Raw genomic sequence first — 23068 nt, 5'->3', positions numbered from 1 at the left:
GGCTGGAGTGTAGTGGCATGATTTCGGCTCACTGCAAGCTCCGCCTCCCGGGTTCACGCCATACTCCTGCCTCAGCTTCCCAAGTAGCTGGGACTACAGGTGCCTGCAACCACGCCCAGCTAATTTATTGTAGAGACGGGGTTTCACCATGTTAGCCAGGCTGGTCTCGATCTCCTAACCTTCGGATCCGCCTGCCTCGACCTCCCAAAGTGCTGGGATTACAGGCGTGAGCCACTGCACCAGCCCTGAACCGCTCTTTATCAACTTATCTGAGACCCTGAAATGAAATAGGGTGACCCATTTTCTAGCTTTATATGATTTTCTGGCTTCATATAGTTAAGTCTTTTTACCGTTTTTTGTTTGTTTTGTTTTGTTTTTGAGACAGGGTCTCTGTCACCCAGGCTGAAATACAGTGGCCCAATGACAGCTTACTCTAGCCTTGACCTCCCAGGCTCAGGTGATTCTACCACTCCAGCCTCCAGAATGGCTGGAGCCACAGCCACGCATCTAACACCTGGCTCATTTTTGTATTTTTTTTATAGAGACGGGGTTTTACCATGTTGCCCAGGCTGGTCTCACGCTCCTGGGCTTGACCAGTTCACCCTCCTCGGCCTTCCAAAGTGCTAGGATTATAGGCATGAACCACCATGCCCAGCTTTTGAAAAACCTGTGCAATAAAAAGTTTGGACTAATGTTCTTTGAGCACTTAAAAAAAATGTTATTCAATTAAAAAAAAAAAACCTATAGCGTCTTATAACTCCAAATCCCATACTGTTACCCAACTGGTCTGCCCTGGTGACCACCATTTCCTGACAAACATTCAAATAACTCCTGAGGAATTGAAGAAATTCACATTTATGACCCAGTGACACTGGCCTTGTCTCAGTTCCTATAGTGTGTCATACTCTCTTCTACACAGAGGTTTTGCTCATCCTATTCCTTTGTTTGCAGAGGTCCCTTCGCCATCCCCTATCTCTCAGGCAGACTCCTCATCTCAGTTTATTTATGACTTCCTCAGGGAAAGCCTTCCACACTTCCCTGACGGATGACTTTCCCCTGTTGAGTGCACTCATAGCACCATTTACATACTTCGTATACTTGTGTGGTTATTTTATGTTTATTTGTGTGATTCTTTGATTGGTGTCTGTGCTGCCCCAAGATTAAAAACTTCATGAGAGGAGAAACCATGTCTTTTTCTTGTTTTTGTTTACCATTGTATTCCCACTGAGAACATGGTGAATAAATAGATGTTAAATGAATGAATGGCCTTTTTTTTTTTTTTTTTTTTTAGCTGGAAGGACATAAAATTCTTACATACATATAGTTTTTAAGAATTGTGGCTCCAGATATTTTGGATTTCATCTCTGGATTAAGTCAGAATGTCAAGACAGTTGTGTACTTGCACAGTAGTACTTTGTTCCTTTACATAATTGTTTTTTCTTAATTGAACTTTGGTAGTGTGCCCTTGGCTCAAATTGTCATATGCTGTAAGCAATAAAATGTTGCATTGATTGTATGGACACTCTCGAGGACAGTGTCTGCCATATCAAGTACTATCCATTATATCAGGTAATATTGTCATTATGAGGACTCAGAGGAGAAATTTCTCTCTGATCTTACTCCCAGAAAAAAAGTGTGCTTTTCTTGAGCAACTGGTCTGTTTTTGTCTTGGAAACACTGTTGTCTTAGGCCTAATTTTTGTTTCCTGAAGCTTAAAGCCAGATTTGCAACTCACATCTAAAAATTAGTTAGGAGTTTCTGGCATACGCTGTGTAAGCTAATCGCAGTTTTAGTTTCATCTTAATCTCTAGAATTTTAACTGTGATTATGTGATTATTTACATATTTTATAGTTTGTTCAGTAAAATACTTATTTTTTGGAACAGAGTCTCACTCTGCCGGCCAGGCTGGAGTGCAGTGGCACGATCTCAGTTCACTGCAACCTCTGTCTCCTGGGCTCAAGCAATTCTCCTGCCTCAGCCTCCTGAGTAGCTGGGATTACAGGCATGTCCCACTATGCCTGGCCAAGTTTTGTATTTTTAGTAGAGACGGGGTTTCACCATGTTGGCCAGGCTGGTCTCGAACTCCTGACCTCAGGTAATCCGTCTGCCTCGGCCTCCCAAAGTGCTGTGATTACAGGCATGAGCCACCGTGCCAGCCTCAAAAAAATATTTTATAAATACCTTTAAGGAATAATACAACCACCACCAGGGCTTAACTAAATAAATCTAAATCAATCTGCTTGCTGGTTAAGTACTGGGTTCAATGTTTCTCTCCGCACAGAAAGTGGAAGAGATAGATGAAGAAGAAAATAAAGCTTATTACATGTTGGGAAGGATTCTAGCTGCTAAGTTCCTTTTTTTGAGACAGAGTCTCATTCTGTTGCCCAGGCCAGAGTGCAGTGGCTTGATCTCAGCTCACTGCAGCCTCCGCCTCCCAGGTTCAAGAGGTTCTCTGGCCTCAGCCTCCCAAGTAGTTGGGACTACAGGCACCTGCCACCACGCCTGGCTAATTTTTGTATTTTTAGTAGAGATAAGGTTTCACCATGTTGACCAGGCTGGTCTCAAACTCCTGACCTGAAGCAATCTGCCCGCCTTGGCCTCTGAAGTGCTGCGATTACAGGCGTGAGCCACTGTGCTTGGCCAGTTCTAGGCATTAAGTTCTAATTGGTTCATTTGGGGACTCGAAATTCTCCATTTTATTTTATTTTATTTTTTCTGCTTTTGTCACAAAAGCACAGACATTGCTTAACAAAGAGGTCTGAGATGGGATATGAGTGTTAAGCTCAGGGACATAAGGTCAACACTTTTGAGTGCACAGACTGGGAACCTGGCAGAGTTTTAACAATCCCCTTCCCTATTTTGACCATCCCTTAGTCCTGTGGAAGTAGAGCAGATGATTACGTATTCACTGCTGTATGGCTTATTACCTTTGTAGGAATTCTAACTGAAGGGCTTGGCATTTGGCCTGACTGAATATCAGAATCCCTTTATTTTTCCTTCCATTGCAAAATAATTTTTTGTGCCATCAGTGAAGTAACAGCTATGCAGTGGCATATACAGCTCTGGAGACCAGGCATTAGAAGACTGTGAGACAAGAATAACCAGAATGATGATAAGGGGACACTGGAAGTCACTTCAGATTGATGACCAAAGATTTCCTTACTTTGACCAGGAGGTCAGATCTCAAGGGTCCTTCTGAGTCCACTTTTGATTAGCCAAATTGTCTTTTCTTTCAGTTTGACTATAGGTTAGTCAACCTTCCCTCCACATTCATCAGGGAATGTTAGCAATATGTCATATTTTTTTCTTGGCGTACCATTAAGCAATGTAAAGCTATGCCGTTATCTGTAACCACTTGGATTAATTATTTTAGATTAGATTGTTGTACTTCTAGGGCTTTATGGCTTTATCTTTTCAGTCAGCATTATTAACCAAGTTTTGATAGCTTTTTCAAGTTTTGTAACCCCCATCCAGGGAGATCAGTGTCCTCTCAGACACTCCCAGGTAAGCATGATCTCCTGGAAGGCATGAGAAGTCTCTTAAATCATCTAATTATTACATTGTTACCTAGAGTTATTATGTGTATATGCAAGTTAGGTTCTAATGAGGCAAATGTAAGTAAATATGTTGTTGATTCAGGAGGTAAAAATTAGGAGAGCCACATGTAGTTTTAAAAACAAAAGAGGAATTACTTGTAACAAAAGTAAGTAAGAAAGGAATTCTCAGTTATCTCTTGGGTAGAGATAACTTGCATAGAGTTCAACAAAAATTGCAAAGGTTGTCATAGGACTATGGAGGCCATTAGGCTAATTAAAATTTATAATACTGCCCATATATTTGTACTAAGTCTCATTCCTGAAGGATTTTATATTTGGGTTGAGGCTTTGACAAATTCTAAGACTGGCTTGAGCAGTAAAACAAACCAAGTAAAAATTGCCATGGCTGTAGATAGTCAAAAAGGGGTAAGCTAAGTTTCTGCAAACTAAATAATTTCAGAGGGTGTAAGAATGTATTGGATAAAGGATGAAGATAAAGAACACTTTGAAGACTATTGATACTCATCAGATTTTACCACTGATAATTTTTCAAGAGGAACTGTTTATGAAACTATAAAGAGAAAATGGAGATACGAAAAGTCATCCAAGATATAAATGCCGAAGGCCAAGTTTTGAGATAAACAAAATCACAAAAACTCATGTCAGATGGATCTTCCATGGCCCCAGTGTGAGCAGACAGTATTTTCCTTGAGGAGAAATACTAGTTTGGTGGGGGTAAGGTAGGGACTTAGTTTAAGGATTAATCAAGAGAACTATATATATGCTATTTAGGTTGAGGGAAAAGATCAGAATAGGCATGGGCAAAGCCTAGACTCAATCAAGTTACCTATCAAGCAAGCTGACATATTCAGTTTATTAATTACTTAGACAAATGCATGATCAGCATGGTGTCAGCTCATCATGTCCCTCATCTGCAGGGTAACACTGAAACCAAACGGGGCCACATGATAGGTAACATGAATGGTGGGCACTCTATTGCTGAGGAACAGTTTCCATCCTGTAGCTAAGCAATTTTTTAGCCTACAGCTACATCCTAAGGAGTGGGCAAGGTGGTGAATCTCAGACCTTACGGAACCAGGGAAGGTGGATGAGAAACTGCCTCCCAGCAGGCTCCCACAAAATATGGAGGTAGATAAGAAATAGCCTTGTAGCAGCACCTCACAATACTGCCTATCTTTCCATATTCTGAAGGAACACAGAGCATTCTGCCAAGGCTTAGGTCAGCCTATCGTTGGGCTTACCTAAGTGGCCTACGTGGAGGCATGCAAGTTTTCCAGGGCACCAGTGCAGAGCAGTTATCCTACCTTATTATCTATAGTAAGGAAGAAACGACCGTGTGAATTAGTACAAAAGCATGAAAAGAAAAGTGTTCTAAGTAATCATTTCAAACATCTAGGAAATTTTGTTCTGTTGGTCTTAGGATAAGCATTCTACTTCTATTAAGTTGTTTGCTCCTGGACTGGAAAGAAATCCTAGAGATTCCGACACAGTCACTTGGTGCATTCTGAAGATTGTCTCTTTTTGTGGTGATCATATTATCCCAAGAAGTTTGCATTCATGAGTAATGTCATTGTGCTATCATCTATCAGGAGTACTTGTATAGTCTTTTATAGAGGCTTTTGTGTTTCTTCCAGAAGACTCAGTTTCTGATCTGTAGCTTGTAACAGGAGCCTTTAGGCAAGCATAAAGAAAAAGCAGAAACTACTGTGGAGGTAAGACTGAATAGTTGAGGTTAATTTATTTTAATAGCCATCAATATCAGAGTGGAAAAAAGTAGAATCCTCTATTAAGGCATATCAGTTTGTAAAGATTTAATGAATAATTACCTTAGAATAAGAACATCATGGGTGACGAGGGTACTGACCATTTTCAGAGTCTTGAATTTTTATACCATAGTGTATTATGATTTTCCCCAGTTGTCTCAATCTAGATACTTAGATCTAGAGAAAAAATGTTTTAACTATTTTTTAAAATAACAGCTTTATTGAGATAAATTTCACTTTTAAAGTGTACAGATCACTGGTTTTTAGTATATTCAGAGTAGTACAGTCCTTACCACTATTTAATTTTAGAACATTTTCACCACTCTACAAAGTAACCCTTTACCCACTAGTATTCACTCCCTATTTTTCCCTCTAATCCACCTGGCAACTCCTAATCTACTTTGTATCTATATAGATTTGCCTAAGATATAAAATCTTTTAAAATTATTTTTGTTTATTAACTGGACAGTTATTTACCAGTCATTGGTACAAGAACATGAATATGCTCCTTTTTTAAAAAGGACATAATCAGTCTATTGTGTTTATATTAATAAAACGTCACCTATATATAATTAATTGACTAAGGAACTTACCTATTTGATGTATTACATTTTTTAAAAATCTTGTGTTTAGTAAACAAAACAGCTCTTATATAATAGTATTAAGCTAGTTCAAAATCTAGAGAATGATAAGCACTCCTAATTATTTCTGTTACCTCTTCTAGGTATTTCTCAAGATCACTAGGTTAGTATCTGATACATTACCAGGTGTTCAATTAAGAAATTTTTTTTTATTTTTGTATCTGATAGTATCTGATACATTATTTTTGTATCTGTTAGTATCTGATACATTACCAGGTGTTCAATTAAGAAATTTTATTTTTTTGGTGATAGAGCTGGAATTAGAATCCAGCTTTCCTCTCGTGAAATCTCCTTCTCTTTCCATTATACCACACATGCTTTCCACATGTGTCCAAAGCTGACATTTCAAAGGGTTTGGAAACAGTTCATAGTGTGAATCGTTGTTCTCTATTTCCTCTTTCTCTCGTATTTTTTGTAGCCATACAAACATGTACAAGTGTAAATCTGCTATTATATGAATGCTGAAATGATAAGTAGGCTAAGGGAAAATAAAGAAAAAAAATTTTAAAAGCTTGCAATGTTTTATATCTCATAACAAATATAAATGACCCATATTTCACACTTAAATAATGTATGTAAAGTAGGACACAAGTTTATGGGCATTTTTAGCATGTTTACTTTGTTTTTAAATAGCTCTAGTTAAAATGCTAAATATGAAGCAGTGATTTCCAGATGTAATTTTTTTTATGCTTTAACGAGCTCACGTTGAAGGAGAGGCGCAGTCAAAGAAAGGATAAACACTCATAGATTTTTTTTTGTCATTTGTGTTTTAAATTTTATTGTGGTATAAATATAGATAGCAAAGTACACAATACTTAAATGTATAACTTGATGAGTTTTTACAAGTATGTATAATGTATATATAGTAATCACCACACAGATTAATATACAGAATATTTCAATACCTCAGAAGTTTTCTTAATACCCCCTTTTTTGTCACTTGCACTCCTGCAAGAGGTAATCACTATTCTGACTTCTGTTATATATTGGTTTGTCTGTTTTCAAAGTGCATATACATGAAATCATACAGTACTGTCTTGTGTCTGGCTTCTTTCACTCCTCATTATGTCTATAAGATTCCTCTCTATTGTTTTTTGTAGCAGTTGTTAATTTTTTCTTTGTAGTATTCTGTGATATAAATAAAGCATAATTTATATATCTATTTGCCTGTTTATAGAGATTTGTTATTTATAATTTTTTACTATTATGACTAGAGCTGTCAAAAACATTCTTATACTTGTCTTTTGGTGACTATGTGCACTCATTTTCTTGGATTATAAGGTTTTATAGTTTATAAAAGTTTAAAACATTTTAATTGAAATAGCCAGAATGCCAAGACTGCCTCATAAGCAATTTTCAAGTCTAAGTGAATATTACCTCTTTGATTTTATAATAGAAGCTGGGGAAAATTCCAGTGACTTTACAGCCACTTTAAGGTCGTATCATATGCCTCTTCCATGATGCAAGAGTTATGGGTATTATACATTCAGTGATTCAGTAAGTAGCAAGGTGCCATGCTAGGCGCTAGAGATACCTCTGTAAAAGACAGTCATACACCCTGCTTTCACCAATGAACAAACAAGTCATTTGACATAATGTACAGAGTGCAATGATAAGAGAAATGAGAACTAGCAGAGGAGTACTTAGAATGAAGCATCTCACCTAAACCTGGGTAGTAATGGGAGACATCTTGTAGGAAATGACATCTAAACTGCATCCGAAATATTGAATTGGAATTAGCCAGGTGAATGAGGTGTGGTGAGGCTGGTGACGTGAGCTGGGCATTGAGAGATTTTAGGCACTTTTTAAGTCTTGTAGACTTGAGAAATTGAAGGTAGCTGGGTAAGCAGAGGGAACCATTGAAGATTATCTTTTTATTATAGAACACTTCAAATGTATAAAGAATAGAATGAATCCTCGTATACACATTCCACAGTTTCAGCAGTTACCAACTCATGGCCAATCTTATTAAGACCGTATCCACTATCCATAGTGGATTATTTTGAAGCAGATTTGAGATATATCATATATCATTGAAGATTTATGGCAGGAGAGTGACATGATCAGTTTTGTATTTTAGAAATTACACATACCTGGTAATTCTAAATTACCTTTAAAATGCCCACACCATAGTTTAGTTGTTTTTCATTTGCTGCCATTTATACATAAACAGTTACCTTTCTGCATGTACTATTTGTAGTAGTTTGTACTTTTTCAAACTATAGTGTTTTGGAAGTGTGATTAAATTATGTATTCATCTTTCCATGTGTATCAGTTGGTTTATTTGCATTTTAAAATACTATTAATGAATATTTTGGTTTCTATCTATAAAAATGTCATAATCAATATAAAAGGCAGTTTGTTTCTAGGATTCAGTCTCCATAGTAGCAAAGATACTAGTATTTGGAAGGAAATTAGATTTATAGTTTTACTATGAATCTTTTTTTACAGATTCAAGTTGAGGAATTGTTTTGTGGCTTGAGTTTTGTTACTATGTATGGAAATTTGGTTTTTTGTTTGTTTACTTAGTGTTTACTTTGTTGGTAAGAATTAATATAGACTGGCTGGGCACGGTGGCTTGTGCCTGTAATCACGGTATTTTGGGAGGCCAAGGCAGGCAGATCACTTGAGGTCAGGAGTTTGAGACCAGTCTGGCCAACGTGGTGAAACCCCCATCTCCATAAAAATACAAAAATTAGTCAGACGTGATGGCGTGTGCCTGTAATCCCAGCTACTGGGAGGCTGAGGCATGAGAATCGCTTGAACCTGGGAGGTGGAGGTTGCAGTGAGCTGAGATCGTGCCACTGCACTCCAGTCTGGGTGACAGAGTGAGACAAAAAAAAAAAAAAAAAGAAAAATACATGTAGATAGATAGATTGCCTTTAAAAAAATTTTTATTTTTTTCAGATTAGGAAAAATATTTGTATTAAATATGACCAACAGTACTAGTTTTGAATAAAATGTTTTCTACAGATAAGTTTAAAAAAATAGTATGACCCCAATCCAAAAGAAGGACAGTGACAAACAGGCAAAGTATGCAAGCAATATAACAGGCAGGGAAAATTCAACTTCACTAGGCATCAAAGAAAGTAAAATTTTTGACTTATTAAGCTGGCAAAGAAAACCAACTAAAATTCCACCACCAACATTAGTAAAGTTGTAGTAAAACTAATGCGCTGATTCACTGCTAAAGATGATCTAAATTGCTGCAGCCCTTGTGCAAAGCCATGGCGATACATGTCAAAATTCATGAGCATGGTAATTTCTGTAGACCAGAAATCTCACTCTTAAGTAAGCTCCATATCAAGAATAAATTCAACCAAAGAATAACTTCATGCTTAAAAATGCTTATTGCTGAGTTATTGACAAGCAATCAAATGCCCAGCTCTATGTGAATTATTTGATATAAAAGAACTTGATCAAATAAATATACGGCCATGAAATGTATAATATTTAAGTACAAAATACAAATTGTGGTATGCACACCAACTAAAATTTCTGAAAATACATAAGCACAGGAAAGGGAACATACAATAAAGGAAAAAGTTATGATTCAAATGAAGAAATGTTTAATTATTTGATACTGATACAGTATTTTTTAACTTAAAACGAGACAGCTCCTTATGTGCCTTTTGAGATTTCCCTTTAAGCCACATGTTTGTATTATCTATTAAAAGAATTATTTTTTAGAAATAAAAATAAAAAAAGAATAATTTGGCCAGGTGTGGTGGGTGGCTCACACCTGTAATCCCAGCACTTTGGGAGGCCGAGGCAGGTGGATCACGAGGTCAGGAGATCGAGACCATGCTGGCTAACACGGTGAAACCCCGTCTCTACTAAAATTACAAAAAATTAGCCGGGCGTGGTTGCGGGCACCTGTAGTCCCAGCTACTTGGGAGGCTGAGGCAGGAGAATGGCGTGAACCCAGGAAGCGGAGCTTGCAGTGAGCCGAGATGGTGCCACTGCACTCCAGCCTGGGCGACAGAGCGAGACTCCATCTCAAAAAAAAAAAAAAAAAATTTAAGAACTGTACGCATAGGGACAAGCCGTAAGCTGCACCAACTGGATCCTAGATCCTCTTTCCCCAAGGGCAGCCCGTTCTTGGTTCTTAGATTGCTTTTATTTTAAAACTGTAGCTGTCTATGAGCCACTAAGTTAAAAATAACTTCCTGTAAGTCGAGTGTTTCTTAGAGCATTTTAGTTTAATTCTTTTTTTGAAGAAAGTTTAGTAGATGGTAACTATTGCAGTACTTTGGGATAGCACTGTATTTATTCATGCATTCATTTTGTGAGAATCAGTGATTTTAATCTAAGAGGTTTGCAAACTTCGGCTGCTAATAATGGTTCTTACATTTTTAAAGGAATGTTAAATGAAGAAGAATTCGCAACAGAAACCATATATGGCCTGCAAATGTAAAATACTATCTGGGCCTTTATAGAAAAATTTTTCAAGTGCTTGTCTAAATGAATATAACATAAATCCTTGGCATATGCTTTTTTCTTTTGAAAATCTTTCTGTAAGATTTGTTTTAGAATGATATTTGAAAATTAAAATTTTCCTTCTATAGGGAAGATGGCGAATTAGAAGATGGTGAAATAGATGATGCAGGATTTGAAGAAATACAAGAAAAAGAAGCAAAAGAGAATGAAAAGCAGAAAAGTGAGAAAGCCTACAGAAAATCAAGAAAAAAACATAAGAAAGAGAGAGAGAAGAAAAAATCCAAAAGGAGAAAACGTGAGAAACATAAGGTTAGTTAGAATCTACTTTTTATTCTTTTGATAAATTTTTATGAAATATAAGATACTGAAAATTAGAAAGTAGAAGTCATTTTATTATAAAACATATGGATTAGATATTTTCATTTATGTGATTAAACTTTCTAAACAAAGATTATATGAATTATCTTAAAGATTTAAAAAGTAATTAAGTTAAATCTCTTTTTTTTTTTTTTTTGAGATAGGGTCTGTTGCCCAGGCTTGAGTGCAGTGGCACAATTTTGGCTCACTGCAGCCTCGACCTCCCAGGCTTAGGTGATCCCCCACTCAGCCTCCTGAGTAGCTAGAACTACAGGCGCACGCCACCACACCTGGCTAATTTTTTATTTTTAGTAGAGACAGGGTTTCGCCATGTTGCCCAGGCTGGGCTCAAACTGCTGGGCTCAAGTGATCTGCTGACCATGGCCTCCCAAATTGCTAGGTTTACAGGTGTGAGCCACCACGCCAGGCTTCAAGTGAAATTTTAATGCAGATTGAAATAAATAATATTTTAATTGATGGAAGATTGTATACATGGATATTGGAAGATTAAGGAAAGAGAGTTTCATTCTCTACAGATACAGATTAGCAGCACTGGCATTGTCCATCTATTTATTTACTTATCCATTTAGATGTATGATCAAATGCTTACTATGGAAACCTTTATGCTGTATGCTGAGGGTTGTAGTAGTGAGTGAAATAGTTGGCTCTGAAAGAGATTACATTGCAATGGGAAGGAGAGAGGCAACACACAAATGAAAAACAAATGCTATCAAAAAAACAACAGGGTACTAGATGGAGAATTATGTGGATTGGGGGTAGGGAAGAAGGGGAACCTATGCTGACTGAGAAATCACGGACAAGTTGGCAGCAATGGAGGAGCAGGTTTTGAAACTCCCTGAATTTCCTCCATTAAAATCACATCAATTAGGATAACACAACCAAAACCCATTGACAACATCTACAAAAAAGGGAAGAAACAAGTTATCTCTAATAAACCTAAAAAATACAAATGATTGGAGCCAAACAATAGACAGCAACAAGACCAGTGTAACAACAGCATCAGTACAAATGAAGCAGAGGGAAAATAAAGGGACTTCCAGAAACCAAGTTGCCAACAGATATTCACCTCAAATGGTCAATGCCCAGCACGGAAACCTCATGGGCCTGAGAACAGCAACAGAAACTGGGAGGGGGCTGTGCTATCACCAGTTAATGCATGAATATAAGGTGACCACAGAAGTTGGATGGTGCTGAAAAGATCTGGACCTGATGAACCCCAAAAACAAATCAACCAAATTCCTTTTTACGACAGAGTCCCACACTGAGGAGGTAACAGCTGGAAGTAAAATCTACATTGAGAAACAGGCATATAGGGCCAAGGAAAGAAATAGTCAGATAACAAATGGGGGAAGGAAGCAGAAGAGGCATAGCTCAGAAAATAGCCATATTTTTGAATACTTCATGCTAACAACTGAAGAGATAACCCTAGAGCTGTGAAGCTAGGAAAGCTTTATTGGTCCATTCCATCCATTTTTTTCACATGAGAAGCAAGATAGGACTATGGTCACATTCCATAGTTGTTATTGTAAGATAAAAGAGAATAATGGAGAGTAAGTCTCCCAGAAAAGAAAGCATGCCCACAAAGTCTATGAAAAATTTAACCTAATATTTTAAAATGACAAAAAATTAAGAAAACAATATAAGCTATGATCAAACAGCATAGAATAATAACAAAACAAAACAAAAAGGAAGTACTTAATAAAGTTATGAGCAGAAGTGAATGAATTAGAATGAAAACCAATAGTTTTTTTAAAAAGATCAACAACATATATATCATTGACCAAACTAAATAATAAAAAGGAAAAGAAAAATAAATGTATATATGCTGAGGGCAAAATAACTACCAAAAAGGAAATTAAAATCATAAGAAATTTATGTATATAATTTTATGAAAATAAATATTAAAAGCAAGATGAAATGGAAAATTTTCTAGAAAAGTACTACCCAACAAAATTAATTCTAGAGAGTCAAAAAGTCTGAGACTTTTTGGAGTTTGTAATCTACCCTACCAAGAAACACAAAGACCAAATCTTTTTAGAGTATAATTCTATTAGTATTTTTCAGGTGAAAGGTTTTCCTTAGAGCTAGAGCTGACTTCTGATGGTGACTGAGCAAACTTGGCTTTTAAGTAGACACTATTTATTTTAAATCCTAGCCAAGAATGATTAGATACTTAAAGTTGAAGCATTTGACAGCATAGTTATAAAAATATTTCTTTATATCACCTATCAAATCAACAAAGACAAAAGCAATAAAATCATAAAAACCAAACTGCAGACCATTTAGGAACAAGATGGAGGAAAGCACTTTGTCTTTCCTAAAATAACATTTCAGGATGGGTTAGAGAAAAACAGAGCCTTCTCTTGTAAGAGCATCAGAGTTCAATCATTTCAGCAAATTTTTACTGAGTTCGTACTAGATCTAGATGCTAGGACTGCAACAATAATAATACACAGAGCTAGTGTTTTCATTGCTAAGAAATGTAAGAACTCTTTAAAGAGAATGCTCAACTCGGGAAGGTAATCATTCTGACCAGATGGAGGAGATTTGGTCCCATTTTTTTTGAAATTGTATTAATACTTGAAAAAGCTTACTCTTGTTATCAATTATCATTATACTTGACATCAATAATCATTATCAATTACTTATGCTTTTCCTTTCACTTTTGTTCAATTTTGTGGGCCAGATTTATTTTATTTTTGTAATTTGTAATGTTTTGGTATCTTTTAGTTTTAGGGTACTCATGCAATAGAATAAGAACTCCAAAGCCATTTTAGGTAAAAACAAATTAATACTCTACTCATGTTCTATGACCTTTTTTGGTGATCTAGGAGCCAATTTTACTTTCTTTAGATTTAGCTTAAATGTAGATCATTTTAGAGCACAGGGGCAGAATATTTCTGTTTAGGTCAAAGGGATGATGAGGAAAATGTCATAAAGTCTCTGAGCAGAGAGGAAGATATACTTCTCAGAAAACCTCAGTGAAGTTGGAATGGTGGTGGCCTTTGGGGCAAGAATTTTTCAGTAGTACTTCAGAGTCTCCTGGAATAATATAATCTACTGGTTGGTATCTCAGGCTGAAACAAGCTTATCTAATTACTAGTTAAATTTTCTTCCTTTTGCAAATGTAACATATTTGTCTTTCCCCTCCCTTCAGCATAATTCCCCATCTAGTGATGATAGTTCGGACTACAGCCTTGATTCAGATATTGAACATACAGAAAGTTCCCATAAAAAAAGAACTGGTTTCTACAGGGATTATGACATTCCATTTACTCAGGTATTGCCATTTTTTTTGTTTTGTGATAAAACATAGATAGCATAAAATGTACCATTTTAACTCTTTTAACTGTACAATTCAGTGGTATTAAGTATATTCACAGTGTGGTTCAATCATCACCACTTATCCATTTCTAGAAATTCTTGATCATTCCAAACAGAAACTCAGCACCTATTAAGAAATAACACCTCGTTTTCCCCTGCCTCTAGCCCCTGAAAACCACTATTCTATTTTATGTTTCTATGGATTTGCCTATTCTAGGTATTTCATGTAAGTGGAATCATACAGTATTTGTCCTTTTGTATCTGGCTTATTTCACTTACCATAATGTTTTAAAAGTTCACCCAAGCTGTAGCATGTGTCAGAATTTCATTCCTTTTTAAGGCTGAATAATATTCCATTGTATGTATATATCACATTTTGTGTATCCATTCATCTGTTGATGGACATGTGGGTGTTCAGGAAAAAAAGCTTCTACCTTGTGCTATTGTGAATCATGCTGCTCATGAACATGGGTATACAAAAATCTTTTTAAGACTTCTTTCAGTTTATTGGGGTATATATTTAAGAGTAGAATTGCTAGATCATATAGTGATTCTATGTCCAACTGTCCGAGGAACCACGAAACTGTTGGAGTTGCAGTGGCTGCGCTATTTTACATTATTTACAATATTTACATATTATTTACATTACAATAATGTAAGTATAAAAATACATTTACATTATTTACATAATGCCTGAGGGTTTCAATTTCTCTACATCCTTGCCAACGTGTTTTTTTTTCCTTGTTTTCTTTTGGAAACAGAAAATGAGTATGAAGTAGCATCTCATTGTGGTTTTGAGTATTGCCCTTTTAAGAGAAAAATTAAGCTTTCAATTTTATTCTTTCTGATATTTTATCAGACATAGGCTATAAATTTGAAATCTTTGAACATAAAGAATACATAATGTATTAGTTTGCTAAGGCTAACATAACAAAATTTTATAGACTGGGTGGCTTAAGCAATAGAAATGTATTTTCTCACAGTCTGGAGTCTAGAAGCCCCAGATCAAGGTGCCAGCAGGGTTGGTTTCTTTTGAGGGCTGTAAGGGAAGGATCTGTGCTAGACTTCTCTCCTTGGTTTGTCACTGGCCTCCTTCTCACTGCTTTGTCGTTACATGGTCATACTCTGTGCACAGGAACCCCTGGTGTCTCTCTCTGTCCAAATTTCCTCTTATTGTAGGGACATCAGTCAAACTGGATTAGAGCCCACTTTAACAGGCTCATTCTAATTTAGTCACCTCTTTAAAGGCCCTATCTCCAAATATACAGTATTTTGTGCTAGGCAAGTAATGATGCTTCTCAGAGTCACAAGGAAGTATTTGGATCAGTGTGCACTTATCTGAAAAGCCCCAGAGTTTCTGAGTTCTCGTTTTTGCAAGTCTGTCACTGTTCTGGTCTATAAGAGCACTATTTTTTCTCCTAATTTGGTGTTCCTAATCTCTTGTGAGTTTAGAAACCAAAATACTATTTTTGTTAGAGTTATTTCTATAGTCTGATTCACTGTTGCCGCCTTTACAGTTGAGATTGCTAAGTGACCATTAAATAAATGAGGTTTTATTAAAATATCTTCTCTTAAAATTTGAAAAGAATTATACACTAGTTAATAATTTTATCTAGTTAGGTAAATATCAGAATGTTTATAAGGTCAATATGTCCAGTGATTTTAGTCAGTGGTTGTTGCTATTTCTCAGAACATTTTATAACTATTCATTAAAAATATTTTTACCACAAATGACAAAACTTTTAATTCAGCAACACTGATATGTGGTTAGATTTATCCTTTAGAAATATTCAAAAGTCATTTGGAGGCTCTTACAATGAATGAAAAGATGCTAAGGATGGGCATTATTATTTCAGGTAAGAAGACATTTGAAAATATCAAGTAATGAGACAAGTTCTGGATTCCTAAGTTATCACTGAAAGTAACCCCAAAGAGGAAGTTCCAAATATTTAAAATAGTGGCAGCATTATTGTAATAAGTACATAGCCTTCTATGTGACCACTGTGGGAGGCAAAATCAATTTGTATGTATAAACAGTAATGCAGATGTTTTAGGTATCTCACATTTTTTAAACATTATGCAGTTATTTATTGTTAATAAATATGTATTGTTAATATTACACTGACTATTATATATCCCTGTAGACATCCTGTTACTATTTTTGCTTCAAAAAAATCAGTTAAAGGAATTAAGAAAAAGGATGGTCTTTTATATTTCACTACGTTTCATTTCCAGTGTTCTTCACTTTTTTTGTAGATCTGAGTTTTAATATGTTACCATTTTCTTTTAGCCAGATGCACTGCATCGTTTAGCCTTTGCTTAGCATATCTTATAGCACAGGTTTGCTATCAAATTCTCTCAGCTGTTGGGCCAATGTGTTTATTTTATCCTCATTTTTTATAACTTTTCATTTTGTCATAATTTTAGGCTTACAAAAAAGTTGCAAGAATGATGCAGAGAACTCCTGTATATCTTTCATCCAGATTCCCCAGTTAACATTTTACCACATATGCTTTACCTAATCTTTCTTCTCTAGTCTTCTTTTCTCTTCAGAGAGATCTAATTTGCTTTTATTTATTTATTTATTTATTTATTTGAGACAGGGTCTTGCTCTACTACCCAGGCTAGAGTGTAATTTGCCTTTAAACCCATCTATTAAGTATTTTTCGTATGTAGAAGTTTGGTTTTTTAAAATCTTCTAAGTCATTTTTATAGTTTCAAGTTTGCTGCTGAAATGCTTATATTGTCTTTTACTTGAAAATAGCAGACTTCAGATATAAATTTCTATATCTGAAGTCTGTGTTTCTTTTTTTTCTTTTGAGACGGAGTCTCACTTTGTTGCCGAGGCTGGAGTGCAGTGGTGTGATCTTGGCTCACTGCAACCTCCGCTTCCCGAGTTCAAGCGATTCTCTTGCCTCAGCCTCCCAAGTAGCTGGGACTACAGGCGTACGCCACCACACTTGGCTAATTTTTGTATTTTTAGTAGAGACGGGGTTTCACCATGTTGGCCAGCCTGGTCTGGAATTCCCGACCTCAGGTGATCTGCCCACCTCTGCCTCCCAAAGTGCTGGGATTATAGGTGTGAGCCACCGCGCACAGACTGAAGTCTGTATTTCTATTGCCTGTTATTTTTTGCTGGTTCTCTTTCATGTGATCCTATCTCTTCATGAGCCTATTTCTGTTTTCAGTTTTTTCTATTCTGTGCTGAGCATTTTGTGGAAATAACTTTAGGCCTAGGATGATGTTCTTTTCCTTCAGAAAGGATTTTTACTTACTTCTGCCAGATTTCTGGTGACCCTTACAAACTTTATTCCAATTTCAGGATTTGAGACTTCTGAGCCACTCAGATTCCTGAAGGCTGGGTTGCAGTCTCTGATTCGCATTTTGAGATCCCCTTATAATTGAGGATGGGGATTACTAAGCTTCCACCTTTTCCAGACTCTGGACTCCACCTTTTGTTTCCATAGACAACAGAGACAGTCTAAAGTGCTGTTGGATCTTTCACCTGGTTCTTCCTGATGGGATGATACTCTCGGAGCAAATGCAGCTCCAAATGCTGCCCACTTCTCAGGATTTTCATTTACTCCGTGGTATTGGTCTAGTAATCCTTCACTAATTTGTTAGCTGTCTGGTGTCTACAAACGGATTTAAGAAAAATATTTTGTCCATCTTTTCTACTTTTTTAAAGAGAGAAAACTAGTCTGAATTACCCAGTCTGCTATTTACAGGAAGAGAAAGTTCAATACCATTTCTTCCATATATATGTTTTACAGTTGACTCACTGAGAATTAAGATTATATCCTAACTACATCTAAAAATCCTTTTTTCTTAGATAACAAATATCTGCTATGTAACTTCTACAATTACAGGGCAAAATTTGAATATACTGTTAACCCCCCAGCAGTTAAATTAGAGAACTTAATTTAGCTTCCTTTTTCCTCATCTTTTTTCAAGGCCTCTTTTTCCTTTATTTGTTTCTAGTGATTGCTGTGGGGCCTGTTTTTGTTTTACAGAAACCAAATCTATCCCTACAGACATTCTAGCAGTTTGTATAGCCAAATAATCAGTCGGCAAAGTGATTAGAAAAGCTATCTATTTTTGTGGAATTTATTGTCTTTTTCATTTATCTTCTCTTGGTTAGACTTGAAAAAATACTTGCTAGACACTTGCCCATGAGTGGATTTTGTTCATCCCAGTGATGACTGTATGAACCATAAGGAATATATGAACCACTCTAGAAAAGCGGGGCTGCTCTGTATCCCTTCATTCATTTCATGCTTCCTGGAAAACTCACACAACATGGTGTGAATGCGAATGTGAAGGACCTTAGGAGTCCACACTAGAAGTCTTTAACCACAGAAGGAGCCCTGGGATGCAATGTGCATTCTTAGGGGACTATTAAGAATATTTACAGTTGGGAATCTAGGGAGGAGGTAAATAAAAATTTAGGGATAATTCTACTTAAGGTAGGAACATGGAGATTATTTTGATAAAGCTGTGCCAACCAGAGAACTGAATTAATGTTAAGAATTTAAAACTTCTATGAGAAGCATCTAATCTCCAGAGAAAAATTTATACTCATCTATTAACAAAGTAATCTTCAATCATAAAGTGTTGAAATATATCAAGTATTAATATAGTCACAGTTTTAATAAAAGGAAATGTAACCATCATTTAACTAGTTAATTTAATCTTCAACTTAATCTAAGCAATTATTTTTTGTTTTGCTTTAGTTTTCATAGTGGCTTTTAAAAAATGTCAGAAACACTGTTTTGGCTACAATCATAAATTCCCTTTTGAACTTCTGAAGTGCTAGACTAAGAATGGAGTTTATAAACTTTAAAAAGTACTACTTAAAACAAATCCAAAATATGATACAGTGTTTTTAAAATTTAAAATTGATGAGTGAATTGGTTTTCTTGATTAGTTATTTTTTCTCTTTTATAATTAGAAAGATCTAATACTTCATTGCATTTCATTAAATACGTAGTCTCATATTGGTATTTTGCCAGAGTAGTATTTTATTTTATTTTATTTATTTATTTATTTATTTATTTTGAGACAGGGTCTCACTGTGTCACCCAGGCTGGAGTGCAGTGGTGCGATCTTGGCTCACTGCAACTTCCTTTCGCCTCCTGGGTTCAAGCAATTCTCCCGCCTGACTCCCAAGTAGCTGAGACTACAGGTGTACACCACCACATTCAGCTCATTTTTGTATTTTTTGGTAGAGATGGGGTTTCACCATGTTGGCCAGGCTCTTCTCGAACTCCTGACTTCAAGTGATCCACCTGCCTCGGCCTCCCAAAGTGCTGGGATTACAGGTGTGAGCCACTGTGCCCGGCCAGAGTAGTATTTTAATATCACATTTAAAATGCACTAAGCTGGCCAGGTGCAGTGGTTCACACCTGTAATCCCAGCACTTTGGGAGGCTGAGGCGGGCGAATCACGAGGTCAGGAGTTCAAGACCACCCTGGCCAACATAGTGAAACCCCATCTCTACTAAATATACAAAAATTAGCCGGGCATGGTGGCGCACGTCTGTAGTCCCAGCTACTTGGGAGGCTGAGGCAGGAGAATCGCTTGAACCCAAGAGGCGAGGTTGCAGTGAGCCAAGATCATGCCACTGCACTCCAGCCTGGGCAACAGAGCGAGACTGTCTCAAAATAAATAAATAAAATAAAATGCACTAAGCTAAAGATGAATTACTTGGTTTGGATTTGTCTAGATACTTAAGTTGTAATTATGTGCAATTTTTTCTCGCTTTACTAAAAAAAATTGACAGAGGTTACAATAGAACTAATAAAAATATTTCAGTGAATAGAGACAGACCTGAATACTGTCATTTAATAAACTTGTAGTACTAAAGTGTATTCTTTGTTTTCACATGCTTTAGTAAGGAAGCAATAAAATTAATAATGTTTGTTGTAATGAACAGTTTCTAATGAGCAACTTATTCACTAGATGTTTTTCACTATTAGGGAAAGCTCTGTTTTTTCTGTTAGATCCTTGATATAGACATTTTCTTTTTATAAAATTTTCCACAAATACAGTTTTTTATTAAATATAATGTAATTTGAGAATTTTCCAGTATTAGGAGAAATAGTATGTTTTACCACACTCCTCCACCCCAAGCTATTTAACTGTCTTTTCCCTATTTTCAAAAAAGCCCTTTTCATTTTTTGGAGGAAAAATTTATGTATGATGGTGTGTATTTTTACTTTTTCCTGTGTGTAAGATACTGAGACATAGAACATAGAAAGCAAAGGCTAAAGCATAAAGATTACAATATTTAATTATCTCAGGATAACATTTAGGCTTTTGAAGTTAGTGTTAAGTAGTATCATAGATAAGTACTAATCAAGAGTCAGAACTTATAACTATCTTTTCTCCTTTCTCCGAACTTGCTGGGGGGAAAAGGATGTCCTGTGCTACTGTCAATTGCTATATATAATTGAAAAATCCTGATAATGATTGTCCATTTTCACTTAGCGTGGACATATATCAGGAAGCTACATGACATCAAAGAAGGGTCAACATAACAAAAAATTTAAAAATAAAGAATATGATGAGTACAGCACCTACAGTGATGACAACTTCGGTAACTACAGTGATGACAACTTTGGTAACTACGGTCAGGAAACAGACGAAGATTTTGCCAATCAGCTGAAACAATACAGGCAAGCTAAAGAAACCTCAAATATTGCTTTAGGGTCATCATTTTCTAAAGAATCAGGGAAAAAACAGAGAATGAAAGGAGTTCAGCAAGGTAAGTTTGAAATTACAGTCTGTCTTAGAATGTGAGAACCTTGTTAAAACAGGCAGCTATGGATTAAAAAGTTAGAAACTTATCCCCGCTCAAGATTAGCTTGTTCTTGTGGAACCTAAATTAATTTTCTTTTATTTTGTAGACCTTGAGAACAGAATCTACAAATATTTCAATCCGTATGATACACGAATATTTCAGTTGGAAAGATACTCTAATGATTTAAAAATACATAAAAATGCAATACAACTTTCATACATTTTTCCCCTTGCTTCTGTATCATGTCAGTATACAGTTGTCTCTGTTGCTGTATGTATTGCTTTAAATTTAGACCAGCTGGGAAGCTGTTCTTTTATTAGGCTTTAAAATACAGCAGTCATTTTTGCTAGGCAAATGTGCATGGACTATGAACATCCTTTAAAATTGGAGATAAAAACAATCTAAAGACATTTCTGCACTGATCACCTGTTTATCTGCAATATTGTATTACATGGTCCCTGGAGAGACTAGGACAAGTTGCCAGCTCTTGACAATAAGTGAAGAAACTATGAGTCATTTAAGGCTCAAATCAGCCTTAAGTATTGGCTAGTCAATATATCTGCTTCTGGAAAAGTGGAGCAATATGAGACTGAAATGAAGTAGTGAGGAGCCACACTCTGTATAACTACCCTTTAATTATCTTTGCATACAGGAATCAGTTATGAGTAAATTTGGTTATTTCTATGACTTTATTTTTTCTCGATTTCCTAGCAAAATTTCTTTGAAAAATATGAATGTAGGCTTTAGCTGAAATAAAGGGAAAATAATTTTTCTACACATATGCGGTTGTACTGAGCAAGTTTGTTCCTGTAGCCTAGATGTTGTGGTATCAGGGATCATCCCACTTGGACAATAAGGGTAATACAAAGAAGTCTTGCTCATCCCTTCCCACCTGGGGCTTTTCTTTTCAAGCTCCTACTTGTTTGTGCTCTTAAAGAACTGAGTATTGGCCAGGCCAAGGGCTCACACCTAAAGTCCCAGCTACTCAAGAAGCTGAGGAGGGAGGATTGCTTGAGCCCAGGACTTCAAGGTTACAGCGAGCTATGATCTCACCACTGTACTCCAGTCTGGGTGACAGAGTGAGACCCTGCCTCTAAAAAGAAAAACTAATTTTTGTAATTTGGGTATCTTTTTACATACTTTTAAATACTAAGTTTTTCAAAAACAAAAGAAGTATAATTTTTCCTGGAGATATATGTATATATATCTACTCAAAATTACCAGTGGAAATTTGATTTGCTACTAATTAACCACTGATACCTACAATGTCTTCCTTAAATAGGAATATAATATTTGATTCTCTTAAAAACAGCCTTGTTAATGATCTTATGCTAAGGAAAATTAAACACAATAAAACTTGATTTTGCTTCTCTAGCCACGTGTATCCTTGTTCCTTGCCTTCCTGTGTTGTTAACATCCCTTAAGAAACAGTACCAAGGAGATAAGATATAAAGATTTAATTTTTTCATTGAATCTAGAAGGAAAAAAAAGAATGCACTGTATATTATAGACTATTAAAATGTGCTGTTCCTTATAAACTAATAAATTGAAAGGTATGCTGTTTTTCTTTTAAATTTAAGTACATTTTAACTTTTCTAGGTATTGAACAGAGAGTTAAAAGTTTTAATGTTTGTCGTGGACGTGGCTTGCCGAAGAAAATCAAACGAAAAGAACGTGGGGGAAGAACCAATAAAGGGCCTAATGTGTTTTCAGTATCGGATGACTTTCAAGAGGTACTAAGAATTTATATATAAGGAGGGGAGGAGCTTTCTCATCTTTTAATTTATTTGATGGCAAAGAAAGCATTGTGATTTTAATGATACTTCTCTAGTAAATGAAAAATTACCAGTTCAGATAAAATGAGTATCAATAACCTCCAAAAAATAGTTGTTAATGAGTTGTGAAACTAATTTACAGATTTCAGTGACTTTGAAATAAAATTATTATGTTTGAAAGAACCTCAAAATAAAATTGATAAGTTTAAAAGCAAAAATATATCCTCTATTAGTCTTCTTTTGTGCTTTTCTTTCCTAGGAATCATCTTCCCCAGATGTAATTGGCAATGAAATGCTAATAGCTCAATATGTAGGGGGGACAAGAAGGGAGGCATTGGTAAATTAACTTCCTTTTTAGAGTTGAAAAGATTGAAAGAGAAGAAAGGG

At 35.9% G+C, this 23068-nt stretch overlaps 1 protein-coding gene across 1 annotated transcript in view; it reads left to right on the top strand.

The window, feature by feature from the left end:
- The window catches only part of ZC3H6 (zinc finger CCCH-type containing 6), a 58911-nt gene that overhangs the window by 13937 nt on the left and 21906 nt on the right, over positions 1–23068 (top strand). The window contains exons 2-5 of the mRNA XM_030827625.1: positions 10531–10711; positions 13938–14060; positions 20594–20870; positions 22506–22639. Of these exons, the coding sequence (XP_030683485.1) occupies positions 10531–10711; positions 13938–14060; positions 20594–20870; positions 22506–22639 (715 nt within the window). The remainder of the gene's footprint in view (positions 1–10530; positions 10712–13937; positions 14061–20593; positions 20871–22505; positions 22640–23068) is intronic.

The sequence above is a fragment of the Nomascus leucogenys genome, chromosome 14 (genome assembly GCF_006542625.1).
Source record: "Nomascus leucogenys isolate Asia chromosome 14, Asia_NLE_v1, whole genome shotgun sequence".
Taxonomy (NCBI): Eukaryota; Metazoa; Chordata; class Mammalia; order Primates; family Hylobatidae; genus Nomascus; species Nomascus leucogenys.
Note: the sequence above shows the minus strand (reverse complement) of the source record. Positions and strands in the feature narration are given on the sequence as shown.